This window comes from Terrapene carolina, unplaced genomic scaffold (assembly GCF_002925995.2).
Source record: "Terrapene carolina triunguis isolate 2854851 unplaced genomic scaffold, T_m_triunguis-2.0 Scaffold97, whole genome shotgun sequence".
Classification (NCBI taxonomy): Eukaryota; Metazoa; Chordata; order Testudines; family Emydidae; genus Terrapene; species Terrapene triunguis.
The window spans coordinates 16,395,585-16,411,523 of record NW_020664448.1 but is presented as its reverse complement, the minus strand read 5'-3'; the positions used below and the strand labels follow the sequence as shown (position 1 = coordinate 16,411,523).

Sequence of the window (15,939 nt, the reverse complement as noted above, 5' to 3'; positions counted from 1 at the left end):
AGTGCAATACCATGGCACCCAGACACGAACAGTTCATGCTGTCAGAAAAAAAGAAGCAAATAGATCTCAATACCTATGATGTATTTTCATAAACATTTAATATGCTAAGTAATGCAGCATATTTTTCCAGGCTCTTGTCAGTTTAACTTATAAGGCATATACATACACATGCACATATACATGTATCCTCTTGGTGTTCACCCAGTTACAGTGAGAAGGGGGCATGTGCTTCCTCTGGACATTTTTGCTCAGATCTTTTCATCAACCAATACGGAGATGGCTTTTGTGGGCTCTGAATATAGAATAGATCTACCAAATTAAGTTGCAAGTTGAATCCTACACAGAAATCTCCCCAAGGTAGCCTAATATACTGCTGTCAACTGTCAGGATTTTCTTGAAAACAACAAGGAGTCTGGTGGCACCTTAAAGACTAACAGATTTATTTGGGCATAAGCTTTCGTGGGTAAAAAACCTCACTTCTTCCTTGGCTGCATTTTCTAACTCTAATCTGATTCAATCTTGGCACGGGACTGCACCTTAAATCAGCGTGGAGATTGTATTAGTGCAGAGGTGCATCCGATGAAGTGGGCTGAAGCCCACGAAAGCTTATGCTCAAATAAATTTGTTAGTCTCTAAGGTGCCACAAGTACTCCTATTCTTTTTGTTAAGGTGCGTTTCTCACCATGAGCACAAGACATCAGTACTCCTGGCTTTACACTGTCTGCCTGCTGGTTACTGGATTGCATTTAAGGTGTTGTCTTGTAGTCATATCATCAGGGCCGTCCTTAGGCATACGCAGCTGCGTAAGGCACCATGAAATTTGGGGCACCAAATTGCCCTAAATTTCATGGCACTCTTGGCAGCTGCGTGCTGCATACGCAGCAGCACCAGCCCCAGTGACCAGCCCTATTCCCTCGGCTGGCCTCCCCAGCAAGGGGCAGGGCGGTCCCGGGGTGGGGGGGGCTGGACAACTCCCTCCGCCCGGCCTCTTACCCTTCCCCCCACCTCTGCCTCCATTCCACTTCTTCCCCCAGTGACCCCGTACTCACCAGCAGTGGCGGGAAGCGGAGCAACCCAGCCCCAGCCCCAGCCCGCTCTACTCTGCCAGCTCCCAGCTGCGGCACTCCACTTCCCACCGCCGGTGAGTGTGGGGAAAGGATTGACCCCCGCACTCACCAGCGGCAGGATTCGGGAAGCGGAGAGACGCGGCCCCAGCCCACTCCGCTTCCCTTGCTCCGGCCCCAGCCATGTCGCTCGGGTTGGGGAATAGGACTGCCCCCAGCTCTCACCGGCAGCGGGAAGCGGAGTGCCGCGGCTGGGAGCTGGTGGAGTAGAGCGGGCTGGGGCCAGGTGCTCCACTTCCCTCCGCTGCCAGTGAGTGTGGGGGGGGAAATCCCTCATCTGGGGCCGAGGTGAGGGAAGCGGAGCAGGCTGCTCCCGGCCCCCCACTAATCGCCTGGGCCACTCTGGGCCCCTAAGGCCCCCAAAAGTGGCCCCCCACAGCTCCTGCCTCCCAGACCCCGTGGGGGGGCTGCGTAGGGCACCCAAATGGCTAGGGACGGTCCTGCATATCATGGCTACACCTACCCTTTTGGGAGATCACCTTTCTTCCTGTTCCATCCTGCCACAACTAGTCAGAGGAGATACCTAAACTGGAACCCCCTTAATTTGCAGAGTATTTTTTGTGAAGGGCTCTAGACTTTTTCATTCATTTTTCTCCATCTCCATCCAAAATAGCCCAAATCTGTTGACATTCAAGGCTCATCTCTTTTTCCTAGCCTTTTTGGGAGCGAGGGGTGAGCTGAGATCTGGGACAGGTGCACTGGGTGTAAGCAACTGGTATGATGTTTTTCTTTTCTTCCTAGTTTCCAGCATCAGAACATAAGAATGGTCATACTGGGTCAGACCAAAGGTCCACACTAATGGGACAATGAAAAAAAAAAGTCAGCCAATTCTGCTGCTGGTGTACAAGCAAAATAAAATGTTTTCCAAGTAGAGGAAGTTAATATTTATGTGTATTCATGTACCTAAATTACATTATAATTTATGCAATGAATTGCACCTACAGTTGCCTCTATTTAGAAGCTTAACTACTTAATTGCACCAAAAAATATTGGAGGTTTGATTGAGATTTGGCTAAAAATCAGAGCACTCAGGATCTTTGATTTCAGACTGTTTAGCAGCATTTTCTAATAACTTTCAGGAACACAGGTTGTCAGTGAACAGGTTTTTTTGTTTGCTTCATGTCTGACCTAGGTGGTGCATTGGAACAAATAACCGTGTTTAGATGAGCTTGAGCTTGAGACTTGGACGAGGGCCACCTGTCTGTGACTGAATGTGGAAAAAACTGAGATTTAATGTGTGGTTTTCGAGAAGTAGCCAGAAGTGGTGGTGACGTTGAACCTGACTGAGGGAAGGCAACTACTGTTTGTAACAAAAGTGCATAGCATAGGGGCTGCTTGTAGAGGCCCAGGGAGCAGCTGTGGCTAAGAGTGTTTTTTTCCATCTGTGTCTAGTAGGAAATGGTTGTCCTTTCCTTTCCTGCCCTGTATGAACCTTTCCACAATTATCTATGCTTTCTCACAGTGAGATTGGAATATTGTAATGCACTCTACATACTCACAAAGACACCTTAGATTAGAAACTGAAGCTAGTGCAGAATGTGATGACCTGCACAAAAAGCTAAGTTTCAGGCTGAGCGTGTGTTACACCACAATTCTAGTGGTCCCAGCCAAAGCCCTAACATCTACACTGCAATTTTATAGTGCCGCAGCCTATGCACCACGAGCCTGAGTCACTGACACAGGCCCACTGTGGGAGCTTTATTGCAGTGCAGACGTAGTCTGAGAGTCTGCCTCTCTCCTTGTGTGATACAGCCCCAGTTACAATCCATGGAAGTACTTGAACTAGAGCCCCTCAATATAAAAGGGAGGGGATTGCTAGCAAAGTATTCTCTTTGATTTGCCAGATGTGTTACGCTTCAGGACATTTTTTTCCTCAGGCATTTGATAGCTGGGTTGAGGGTTTGAGAGGTCTGTTGCTTTCTGAGTAGTTAGGGTGACCAGACAGCAAATGTGAAAAATCATGACGGGGGTGGGGGGTAATAGGAGCCTATATAAGAAAAAGACCCCAAAAGCAGGACTGTCCCTATAAAATCGGGACATTTGGTCATCCTATGTGTAGTTCATGTAATCTTCTGGCATGTATTTATTTTAAGTTAGAAAGAGCAATTAACTGCTTTGAGATTTTACTGTGAAATTAAATTATTATAGGATACACAGGACATGGGATGGGCACCTACTTACGTTTATATGAATTAGAGCAGTGGTGGGCAACCACACGTGGACCGTGAGGGTAATCGCTGGTGGACCGCTAGACAGTTTGTTTACATTGACTGTCCGCAGGCACTAGGGTGACCAGATCACGCAGGTCAAATATCGGGGGGGTGGGGAGCGGAGCAAAAACAAAAAACGGCAGCAGAGCAAAAAAACACCCCCCCCTCCTCCTCCCTCCGCAAGCGCTGGAGGAGGCCCCGGAGACGCAGGGAGAGCGCGGGGCCAGGGTGAGTGAGAGTCCGGCCTGGTCCCGAGCGCAGGCAGAACTCAGTCGGGCGGTACCTGGAGGGAGAGTAGGGGGGGGCGGCGGCGGCTGTTCTCCCCACCTGGGCAGCGGGACTCGGGAGCAGCCGCTGCTGCAGCTCCTACTGCCACGGCCGGAGGAAGCGGCCAAGCACGTGGCGCTCGGCGGCTGCGGCTCTGGCACCCGGGCCCGAACCCCCCGGGCCTGTTGCGGGGACCCAGCAGCGCGCACGCTCCGCCCAGCCCCTGGCCAGTCGCGTCTGGGCTGGCTGCCCAGCTGGTGCAATCCCGCAGGCGGCCCCGGAGTGGGGGCAGCAGGCCCCAGCCCCCCGGTCCCGCTCGGGTCCCGCAGGGGAACGAACGGGGCTGGGCTGCCGATGCCTCCGCCCCAGGGCCGCCGCGGGATTGCACCAGCTGGGCAGCCAGCCCTTTGTTTCAAAGCTGTATTAAGTCAATGTTCAGTTGTAAACTTTCAAAAGAACAACCATAATGTTTTGTTCCGAGTTACAAACAACCTCCATTCCTGAGGTGTTCGTAACTGAAGTTCACCTGTAGCTCGAAAACTTATTTTTATAGGATTAAAGCCTTCTTAAAGGGTCCTTGTTGGATAAGATTTGTGAGACATTGCACCCAAAATAAGAGATTTCCCTTAAAATACAGGTGGTCTTATGAGTTCTTGCCCATAGTACCAGGTTCTTGATGCAGTACAGTTTGCTGTCATAGAGACCGCAGGCGCCGTTTTCCAATGTGCATGGGGGTGCTCGATCCCCAGCTCTGCCCCGGGCCCCACCCCCACTCCACCCCTTCCTCCAAAGCCCCATCCCTGCCCTGCCTCTTCCTGCCCCCACACCACCTCTTCCCACCCCGTTCCATCCCCTCCCTCAAGCGTCACGCCCTCGCTCCTCCCCAGCACCTCCTGCATGCCGCGAAACAGCTGACCGTGGCTGGTGGGAGGCGCAGGGAGGGAGGAGGAGGTGCTGATCGGCAGGGCCCACCGGCGGGCAGGAGGCACTGAGGGGGAGGGATGAAGATGATAGGGGGGCTGCCGGTGGATGCTCAGCACCCACCATTTTTTCCCCATGGATGCTCCAGCCCAAGAGCACGCATGGAGTCAACACCTATGGTAGGGACCACTGCAAAGTGAAATCTACACAGAAAAGATTTTGTGAGGTTCTGCATGAAGCACACAAAGGAATACATATGGAGCCATAATATTATTGGTTGCAGTTTCCTGCACTGTATATTCTGTAATCTCCATGTCTGCAAAGATCAAAGCAATTACATTGTACTTTATCACAGTGTAAAGTACATAAATCTGAGTGTAAATATCTCCTACGCAAAGGCTGTATGTGAAAAAGAACAGTATGACCTTATTTCAGTGTTCCCTTTCAAACCAAACACGTCAGCTGGTTCACTGTACTTAGGACTGTACCAATTCTTTAAAAAAATCTGAATGAACTGGATCATTCGTGATCACGACTGTACTGTGGCTGGATTAGACAAATACAGTACTATCTATGATTATGATATGGAGAAATTGGCTGGGAATTTTCCCCGTGTTTTTTGGGGAGTCAGAAATGAATAGATACTTTTAACTCAACCAAATCAAGCTTAATTCTAGAATGTTGGCAGCAAGGAAAAAGCTCCTGACCCCAGCGAAGAGGCTTAGTTAAAGCATCACAGCACAGAGAATTCTCTCGGAGACAAAATCCAGGGGATTATAAATACAAAAGCTGTACTGTCACATGCTTATCTGAAGGATAAGTGAGAGCTCCAGCAAGTACTTCAGATTAATAGAGTTGTCACACAGTTTATCCAGGCATAAGTCACAAGAGTCAGACAGTTTTAAAGGAGCACTCCTTTCCTCTTCTTTTATTTGTATGTACTACTGTGGTCCCTTCTCAATGCTTCTGTAGAGTTTGTTATCTACAGTTCTCAGAATACTTTATGGACATTAAACTAGGGTTGTCAATTAATCGCAGTTAATTTACACGATTAACTCAAAACAATCGTGATTAAAAAATTAAGGCAATATCTGGGCCCTGGAGGAGGAAGTTCTTCACTCAGCTTGCTAGGAAACCACCACCACCTATTCAAATCAACGAAGTCACTGGCAGCATCCGTATCAGGGGCTATTTTGACAATGAGTTGAAAGTGAACAAAACTCCATCCTCTGCTGCACTGAAGGACAAGGTCTGATTAAATGCATGTTTATTTACACCACGTGAAATGTGCAGGAAAAGTTTACAAAATGACCCTTCCCTGGGTGACTGTTGCAACAAAGTTAATTTAAAAAAAGCTATACCAAAGCTGGGTACATTCATTAAATCCACTAGATCTTTCCCTTCATTCTGAGTCTCTGTTAAATGCTCCAAATAGGACATATCTGGATTTGTTTTCTTTTTTCAGAGTGGATTACTATTTGTGAAGCCGGACAAATTGACAGCCTTGGAAACTAAAGTTCTCTGTATCCCCACAGAACAGATATAGCACAGGCTGCAAGTTTCACCAAACTGTTTCACCCATCTGGTAACACCAGGGTGGGAGGGCTGGGACAGATGACAACACATCATCATCATCATCATGTTCCTATTACACCTCTGACGTTTAGGGCAGCAACGAAGCTCCTCCACTCCTGTCTGTTTCTGGCAAGTCTTTCAAAATCACTATGTTGTTTTCAGGCGGCCTCATTTTCATTTGCCTTCAGGTGTCCATTGTGATCAACACTGCATGTAAAGTTGAAATAGAAGCTTTTGATGACATTGATTATATGGAAAGGAATTCCATATGTCCGCAGAATGCACCATAGGCTGGTCCTGTGAATGCTATCAAAAGCCTTCTCAAAATCTACGAAATTTATGTAGAGTTGCCGTTGCCATTCTAAATACTGTTCTATTATGTTTCGTAGAGTGAAGATCTGGTCTGTGCATCCACGCCCTTTCCGAAAACCAGCTTGCTCTTTTCTGAACTGCCTCTGATATACACTGGACTATGATCTTACACAGTACTTTGCTTGGCACAGATAAAAGTGTGATACCATGCCAGTTATTACAATCACTGAGAGTTTCTTTCTTTGGTATCTTCTCTATAACCCCATTGGTCCACTCATCTGGCACTTTTTCCCTTTCCCAGACTGATGTAAATAGAGGGGCCAGGATAGATGCTGCTAATTTAGGATTTACCTTGAGCAATTCTACATTCAAGTTATCCTTGCCAGGAGCTTTCCCATTTTTTAAGGATTTGATGGCTTGAATGATCTTTTCCTTAGTTGGGGTGGGGGTGTTGGTATCAAGGTGTTCTTCTGCCTACTGGATGTTTGCTTCCTCTTTAGGTGGTTCCCTGTTCAGCAATTCTTTGAAATGCTCTGTCCAGCGCATTTCTTGTTCTTTTTCGGTTGTTAGCAGATGTCCTTGTTTGTTTCTGGTGAGAGTGTTTGTTGGTGTCTGCCGGTTACCACTGATAAGCTGCATCATTTTGTTGATGGTTCCTTGTTCACCACGAGCAGCTGCATCCTCTGCTTGTGTTGCCAGATTATCAATATAATGCCGTTTGTCTGCTCTCACAAGGCATTTGACCTCCCGGTGTGCCTTGCTATACTGCTCGTGGTATTTGTCCTTTAGCTTCTGGGATTGTGTCTAAAACCTTTTTCTTCAGGGCTCATCTGGTTTCTATGGTGTTCCAAGTGCTGGGTGTAATTCACTCCTTCCTTCTCTTCTGCCTGTAGCCTAGACAGGCTTCACTGCTCTGTTTATAAATTGCTGTTACTTTGTCCCATTTCTCATCTCCTCATCTGCATTCCCCTCCTCTTCATCCAGGTCTGCAAGTTCGTGAAACCTGTTCTTTAACTGCAGAACGAAGGCTTTCTGTATTTCAAGGGACTTTAGCTTTATACACTGTGTTTTATAATGAACACGCCAAGCCTTAGCTATATTTTGAACAACATGAAAAATAGGATGGATCCTGGAAGGACAAGGCAGATCAGATCCACTAGTGATAACATCCATCAGCACCATTTTTATGCTAATGACTTTAAGGCATTACCACCTCATGCCAGATTCAAATTCATGATTAGCAATCAAATGCTCTACACCCCATTACTAATCCTTGAGTCATCCAGTCCATGGTTTGCAGAATTATTTTGTTATTTGTATACAGCTAGGTATGTGTAGAAAACTAAACACGTGGAGGGGTTCAATCATAAAAATAATGTTATGGATAGTGTACTGTACAGATGTATTTTACTGCTAAAACACTGGAACCATGCAAGATATTCCTTTAGCTCAAGGGGTGAAAACTGGTGCTTTAGGCGAACACAGTCCTGAGTTTTAACTCCACATATAACCATGTGGCCACAGTCATAGATTCATAGCATTTAAGGCCAGAAGGGACCACCAGGTTATTTAGCTCTGAGTGTCCCTAGCCTCAGTTTGCTAGAAGCTGAGAGGGGACAACAGGATGGATCACTCAATGATTGCCTGTTCTGTTCATTCCCTCTGAAGCACCTGGCATTGTCCACTATCAGAAGACAGGATACCGGGCTAGATGGACCATTGGTCTGACCCAGTATGGCCATTCTTATGTTAGTCTGACCTCCTGTATATCACAGGCCACACCGTCATCTGTACTACAGATGATGAATCTGAAGTTCAGCGCAGCCACTGAATCACTACAATTGTTTTTAAAAGATCCCCCAATCAATTTTTATACATTCTGCAAAGCTTACTTCTCTTGCTTCTTATACAGATCTTTGTTAAAGGATTTAGTCTGCTACATATGTTCAACTTCTTAAGCTTCTCTGGAGATACTGAAATTATACTTAATGTATTGCAAATGCACCTTGGGCTGAATACAATAGTCATGAACACATAACTTGTGAATATATTTGCATCTGCTTATGTGCTGCACAGCTATAGTTTGTTGGCAGGTGCACTTGAATATAATATAGCAAACTCCCAGTACCTCCCATCTTAATAATACCTTTAATAAGCAGTTTAAACTTATCCCCTTCACCTTTAGTAGGTGGCTTTGTGAAGTTACTCAAGAACTGCTTCATTAGAATATATGAAATCTGTTCTTTTTCCTTGTTTCTTTGTTGTTTATTTTATTTGTTTTTTTGTGGCAGCCTTACATCTGTTAGAACAGAATATGCAATAGCAAAGAAAGTGCATTTTCCTCCAGAACCACACACCAATGCAGTAATGAAGTATGTGAGATTCTCTCAGCACACCCTAAAACATTGAGCCAAATTTAGCCTTGATGTAAGTGGGCATTAGGCCACAGAAACTTACATACTTTAAAATGTCTTGCTTGTATTTTCTAGCTGTCGGACAGATATTTTTGTATGGATTGTATACATAGACGTGACATTTTCCAAAATGCCTAAGTGACCTAGGAGCACAAATCCTGTTGACTTTCAGTGTGCTCTTAAATCACTTTGGGTGGGATATTCAAAAATGCCTAAGATAGGAGTCTGACTATATTCAGTATGGCAACCTATTCATAGAGGCGTGTATGTGTCTATGTTGACTGAGGTTTAAGTAGCACATGGCTTACAAATAGCCTGAGGGCCCAGATATAACCTTGGCAGCCTATAACTGCTTTGGGAGTTACGCATTGGAGTAAAAGCAAACAAGGGATCCTTGATGTGAGTAACCCACTTTCTCCTGGGTGGGATAACACTCTCTGCCTTCCTTCCTTCCTCAGCACAGATAGAATTAGAGAGCAGTGTGGAATCTGGTTGCCCAGGAAGGGATTAAGATACAGGAAGGGACTACGGTATGTAGGATTTTCAGTATCAGAGGACAGGGAAAAATATATAATGACTACAGAAGATACATCTCCTATAAATGCCACTCAGTATTAATTTTTAAAAGTTCTACAGAGAATCCAAAAAGTAGCTTTACAAATAGTGCATTGGGTCACCTTCCCTGATGGATTCTCCCTTGCTCCTTGTGAGATGCTCCATCTTGTGTCATGGGCAGCATGATTAATTCAGAACATAACAGAGCTACTCTAGGATATGTTGCAAGATGACAACTACACTAAAATGACACTATGCCAAATCTTGCCCAGTTTACACAAGTAGTCCCAGTGAAGTGAAAGATTACTCCATGAGTAAGGCAAACAGAACATGGTCTACAGTCATACAATGGTACAATCTGATGCTGCCTTCAGAGGTAGTTACAACCTCAGGCATATCTTTGATAATCATTATTTCAAGAAATCATTATGTTGATATAGCATATACTTTCTGTATTATAATCATTTCACTATTAGTTATTATTTATTCATATTCTGGTAGCACCCCCACTGTGCTAGGCACTGTCTAAACACACAGGTAAACATGAGCCTTGCCAGAAAAAGCTGAAAATCTAAGAATGGGTCTTATCCTTTGCACTCCTGTAGTTTTTTCTATGCAAGGGTCTCAACATACACTTTACAATCATGAATGAATTAAAGCTCTCATCACAATACTGCTGTGGGATAAATACATTTCATTACCCTCCCCCCTATGTGCTTTAATCAGGAGACTATGCTTCCTCTTCTAAAGACATGTGCATAAAACTAAGATATTTATTTAAGAATTCATCAGTGCCTGCTGCTTATTCCTCACATCACATCATAATCTTTAATTTAAATATCATTCTAATAAACTGCTGCAGAGGTAATTAAAATATCACAACAAATTATAACAACTGCAATCAAGGAATCTTTGGGAAAAATATGTCAGAATCTAAGAACTGGTGTGTTAACTGTAAAGAATCTAATTTTTGCCAGCACCCTGAATATTCTGGAGGAAGAAATAGCTTGGTGTATAATATTTGTGATACAGGAGAGCCAGGGAGCAGTGGGAAGTGGTAGAAGGGAAGTATATAAACCCTAGGTTAGTTAAGGCGTGGTTCCCTGTAGACTAGGGAGGGTTGCTACAGGTTAATTGGAGCACCTGTAATTACAATTATAATCAATTAAGGCCCTGTTAGAAACCTAATAAAACCCCCTGCTTCAGGCAGTCAGGGGGAAGGAGAGAGGACTGGAGTTTGGAGGTGTGCTGTGAGACTTGGAGGAACAGAAAACTGGAGTAAGGGAGACCCTGCCCCAGCAGGGGAGGGACATTCCCTTCCCCAGTGTTTAAGGACTGAAGGTACCCCACCCAAGGGGGAAGAGGGTAAGAACTTGCAGGGGTTGAGAGGGGCTGGGGCTCAGAGTGAGGAGCAAACCCAGACCCCTCCCCTGCTTCCCTCCTTTACCACCTTACTGGGCCACTAGTGGGGCCCTTGGTGCCCCAAGAGCAGGGGTAAGGGGTGGTATTTTAGTGCCCCCCCCCACCAAGAAAAGTGCAGGACCCACCATATTATATTGACCATCTTGTCACATATTCCAAGAAAGAAAGGAGGAGCCAGATTCTCAGTTGTTGAAGTCAGTTATATTGATTTACACCAGCTGAGGAGCTGTATCTGTATTTCAGGTAATTTTGGAGGCTGAGGTGGAAAGAGACCTCTCAAAGGAGGGGTTGCTCTATGAGATCCTTAAAGCTACTCCTAGAACTAAGGAAAATGCCAAACATTTTAGGAAATTCTATTCCTAACCTCTCCACAGACTGAGGGCAGAATTTGATAGATTGCTTTGCAGACAATTGCCTGTGGCTCCATGATAAAGTTCAATAAGAACTTTAGATTAATTTCTAGCTGTCCACATTCTAAAATGGAGTAAGATGAGTATATTAAGGGCCTGATTTTTAGAGGTGAACAGCAACCCCAGGTCCCATTCAAGTCAATGGGAGCTGCAGACTCTCAGCATCTTTGAAAATCAGGCCAAAAAAAAGAGAACCAGATGCAGGGCTGGCACCAGCCCAGCAAGCAGGTGCTTGGGGTGGCCAAGGGGAAGCGGGGGCACGTTGGGCTGTTCGGTGACAATTTGGAGGTGGGTCCCTCTCAGAGGGAAGCACCTGCCACCAAATTACTGCCAAAGAAGAAAGCGGCGCGGTGGAGCTGCTGCCGGAGTGCCGCCGATCGCAATTGCGATCGCGGCTTTTTTTTTTTTTCCCGCTGCTTGGGGCGGCAAAAACCCTGGAGCCGGTTCTGACCAGATGCCTGAATTTGCAAGCTTTTTCTATCTTGGTCTAATACATTTCTATCTCTTGGCCAATAGTGCTTTCAATAACCTGAACTAGGTGGTGTAAATAATCCTCATTTGGAAAAGGAGAGGAAACTAAGAAAACAGACAATTCTACCACTCTGCTTTTTCACATTAAAGTGCCATGAGTGAATCTTTCTGTTACTGTCTCTGCATTGGCCAAAGCTCACTTTACTGATTTTTGTCAATGTGAATTCTTTCCTTTCTGTCTTAAGTCTTGCAGTTTTTGCCCTTTCATGGGCATGCAGATTTTGCCCAAAGCCCATACCCAAACCTGCTACCCAACACATTCATATATTTTTTTTCTTATTCTCTGTCTGCCTTACTGCAGAACTTTACAAGAGACTGAAAGCAAAATATTTCATACTTGGGCCCAGAAAGGAGAAGAGTTTGACATGAACACAACATTAGGTATGATGTCATCTCAAGAACTTTACAAGGGCAAAGGGCTTTCTCATTCTTGCATGGTCTGTTAAAACTAGCTCCCGAGCATGGCACTTTTCACATGTTTCAGTGGGAGTTAAACTGATGAGGGCAGAAATAAATATATTGGGTGAAATCCTGGCCCCATTGAAGTCAATTGCAAAACTCCCATTGACTTATAGGGCCATGATTTTACCCATCTTGGAAAAGCCTATTTCCTTCCACTCCCTAAAGCAAGCAGCCTGTTTCAGGATGGGTTGTAGTGTTCTGCAACGTTCTTTGAAGGACTTACATTCCATGGGCGTAATAGTATTTCAGTTGGGATAAACCAGAGACATTGGAGTGCAGCATTAGAGATGTGTTTTGCCCTATGTACCAGGTATGCTGGCAACACTCAAATGGATCGAAAAAGAGGATTGATGGCCTCAACTTCTTCAAAACAAAAGGGGAAATATAACCTATGGTAATAGGCCGTGTGTTTATCTTAGCATGAAAATCAAAAAGTTGGTTTTAGTAATTCCGTACATGTACCTAGGGAATGAGAGAGACACTTCTTGTAAAGTAGGTTTTTTTTTTTTGCTTTTCTATAGCACTTTCTGTTCAGTGATCACTAAGCATGTTGCAAATATTAATTAAGTCTCATACTACACTTGTGAGGTAAGTATTATTAACCCCACTTTACAAATGCAGAAAATTTAGGTACACAGAGCCTAATCCAAAGTCTAATGAAATCAAAATTCCCAGGGTACATCTACACTGGATTAAAAGAGCTGCAGCTGGCCCAGGTCAGCTGACTTGGGCTCACAGTACTTGGGCAGCAGGACTAAAAATTTCAGTGTAGACATTTGAGCTTGGGCTAGAGCCCAGGCTCTGGGACCCTACCCGCATAGGAACTAGAGGTGCAGGGGGTGCTGCAGCACTCCCAGTTTTTGTGCAGGGTCCTGCCCACCACCCTGCGCCCAGGGTCCCAGTGCTGCCGTCCTGATGCCTGGGGCTCTACTCCTGGCCTTGCACCGGGGTCCCGACTCCCAGCTGCAGGACCTGCACCTGGGGCTCTGTTCCTGGCCCCGCATGTGGGGTCCCAGCCTTGGCCCCCTTACCCCATCCACGTGCCCCCCCTGGTCCTGCTCCTGGCCCCAACTCTGGGGGGGGGGCATGGATGGGGTAAAGGGGGTGAGGTAAAAAGTTTGGGGTGGGAACCACTGGCTTTCAGCACCCCCACTGTAAATTGTTCCTGCGCCACTGCCTACCCCCTTGTGGGGCTCCAGAGACCGGGCTCCAGCCCGAGCCGGAATGTCTACACAACAATTTTATAGACTGCAACCCAAGCCCCAGTCAGCTGACCCAGGCCGGCCAGCCACCCCAAGCCAGCCACAGGTGTTTAATTGCTGTGTAGTCGCACCTCTACTGACTTCGGTTAAAATCAGACTCAGAGAACTTAAGTAACACCCCCACAATCACACAGGACCTCTGTAGCAAAACCAGGAATTGAACTCAGATCTCCTGGCCATGTGCTTAAAATTAAAGACCATCTTTCATCCCTCAGTTACATTAAGTAAAAGTACTGTGCTTATTATTTGTTTTTAAGTAATTTGTCAGATGAGACCTATATTATATATATTTATAAATTAAAGTATTCAAACACTATACAGTGAATATATCAATGTTATAGGTATCTATACTTAATTATAGATATATCTTGATTTGTTATAATGGCAGTAATTTTTACATTTGAAAAATAAAACACTTCTGGATTGCAAATCAAGGAAGTGGTTTCTATGCATTAACCAGGTTTCAGTTTCCTGCACATGATTCTGTGTCAAAAGACGTATCTAATGGTAATGGGGAAAGAACTTCTGTTATTCCGTTAACGCACTTGCTGGCAACTTGCCAGAACTTCATCTTAGCACGTACCTAGCTCTGATTAACTGAACTTACTTGTGCATGAGCATAAGCAATGGATTGATTTGGGAGTCCCTGTTAGCATCCAGTCTGTAATAATAGGGACTGAAAACATTCATGGATACTCTACAAAATAATCATAGCTAAATAGAAAATCCATTAAGATCTGATGGAGTTTTTCACTCAGTGGAAATGAAGATTGAGGTCCCAAAAAAACCCTCTGGCATAGACTGAACTCGAGGGGCCTGGTTCTCCTCTCACTGATACTTAGGGTTGGAAGGATTCGATTTTTTATCAATAAATGTCAGTACATCACTTTCACCATACACATACTTACTGACAAAATATATTTCCATCAATAATAATAAAAATTTACAGATAGGCCAAGTAAGAAAAATGCTGTTTGAGAAATTAAAGTCAAAATCCAGTGATTTAGATTTGAATTAGGCTGGTTACAAATGGACTAGCAAATGAATAGTAAAAACATGTATAATTTGTTGATTTAAGGATATTTACTTCGTATATTTTGACATGTGATGTTGATAATTTGTGTTAACTTTTTGAATCTCAGCATCTACTGTCATAAAATTGTCTGACCCCCCAATTTCCCACAACTGAAAATTTATAAATAGAAAAAAATGCTTAAACCCCATAATTTCATGCAACTGTGAAAAGTTAAATAGATAAAAATCTAAAAATAGCTTAATATAGACATTGATATCTGTCAAAATTATAAAAAAAAAAAATTAATTCTGCCAAGTCCACTGATCCTGCGGTAACTCCATTGTGGTAGGTGGAGTTACCCCTAATGTATACCCATGTGACAGAAGAATCAGCCCCAACGTGTATAAATGCCAAACTTCTGTCGTGAACTTCCACAGATTAGGGTAGCCTGACACCCATTGAAAATGACAGGAGCTGTAGCTGAAAATAGAGGTCTGACACATGCACCAGTACAAGGGCTACATGGAGGACAGAGACTGTAATGGCATGAGGTCTAATATGGCCTAAATGTAGGTTCCTACAGAAAGATGATCTGCTGATATAACTCCATTAATTGAGAATTTGGCCCCTAGATCCATATTTAGATACCTTAGAGGACTGACATGATTTTCAAAGGTGCTGAGCACCAGTTCTGCTCAGCACCCTTAGGCAGACAAGTTTGAAAATTGTGTTTTTTGTCTGTAAAGCACTATACACACCTATAAGATTATATCACCAGTAACATTACGGAAGGGGTAGTAAAATGGTACACTTTTAATGTATGACAGTGGTAGATAATAGTGCAAGAAAGTCAGGAGGGTCAAGAGATTATATGGAAGATAAAAAAGAGTTTCAGAGTTGTGGTCCCCAATTCAGGAGAGCATCCCTATTCAGGAAAGCACTTGAGCACATGCATAACTTTAGGTACATGCTTAAATGTTTTCCTGAATCAGGCCTTAATCAAGTACTCCTGGGGGAATTCTGCAACAAAAAAAATAAAAATTCTGTTCACAATATTTTAAAATTCTGCAAAAATCTGCATATTTTATTTGTCAAAATAACACAATATAATCACACCAGTTTCAATTATTTTTGGTCATTTATTTCAAAATACCTGTTAGCAAGTATGTCTGTAACAATATATACAACAAAAAGGATTCAGGAAATGTTTTCTGAGAAATAGATTCCTTACTAGGCATATTAATACAGAACTCTGAATAATAATTCATTTAAACTACAACAGGATTTCTCAACATTCATTGCACTGTGACCCCCTTCTCACAACCAAAATTACTACACGACCCCAGGAAGGGGGACTGAAGCCTGAGCCTCGCCACGCCAGGCAGGTGGGCCAAAGTCGAAGCTTGAGGGCTTCAGCCCAGGGCAGTGGGGTGGGGGCTGTAACCTGAGTTCCACCGCC

At 44.4% G+C, this 15,939-nt stretch overlaps 1 protein-coding gene across 1 annotated transcript in view; it reads right to left on the bottom strand.

The window, feature by feature from the left end:
* Positions 1–7,339: 7,339 nt before the first annotated feature.
* FUT4 (fucosyltransferase 4) overlaps positions 7,340–15,939 on the bottom strand; it is an 18,801-nt gene continuing 10,201 nt past the window's right edge. The window contains exon 3 of the mRNA XM_029911559.1: positions 7,340–7,538. Within this exon, the coding sequence (XP_029767419.1) occupies positions 7,340–7,538 (199 nt within the window). The remainder of the gene's footprint in view (positions 7,539–15,939) is intronic.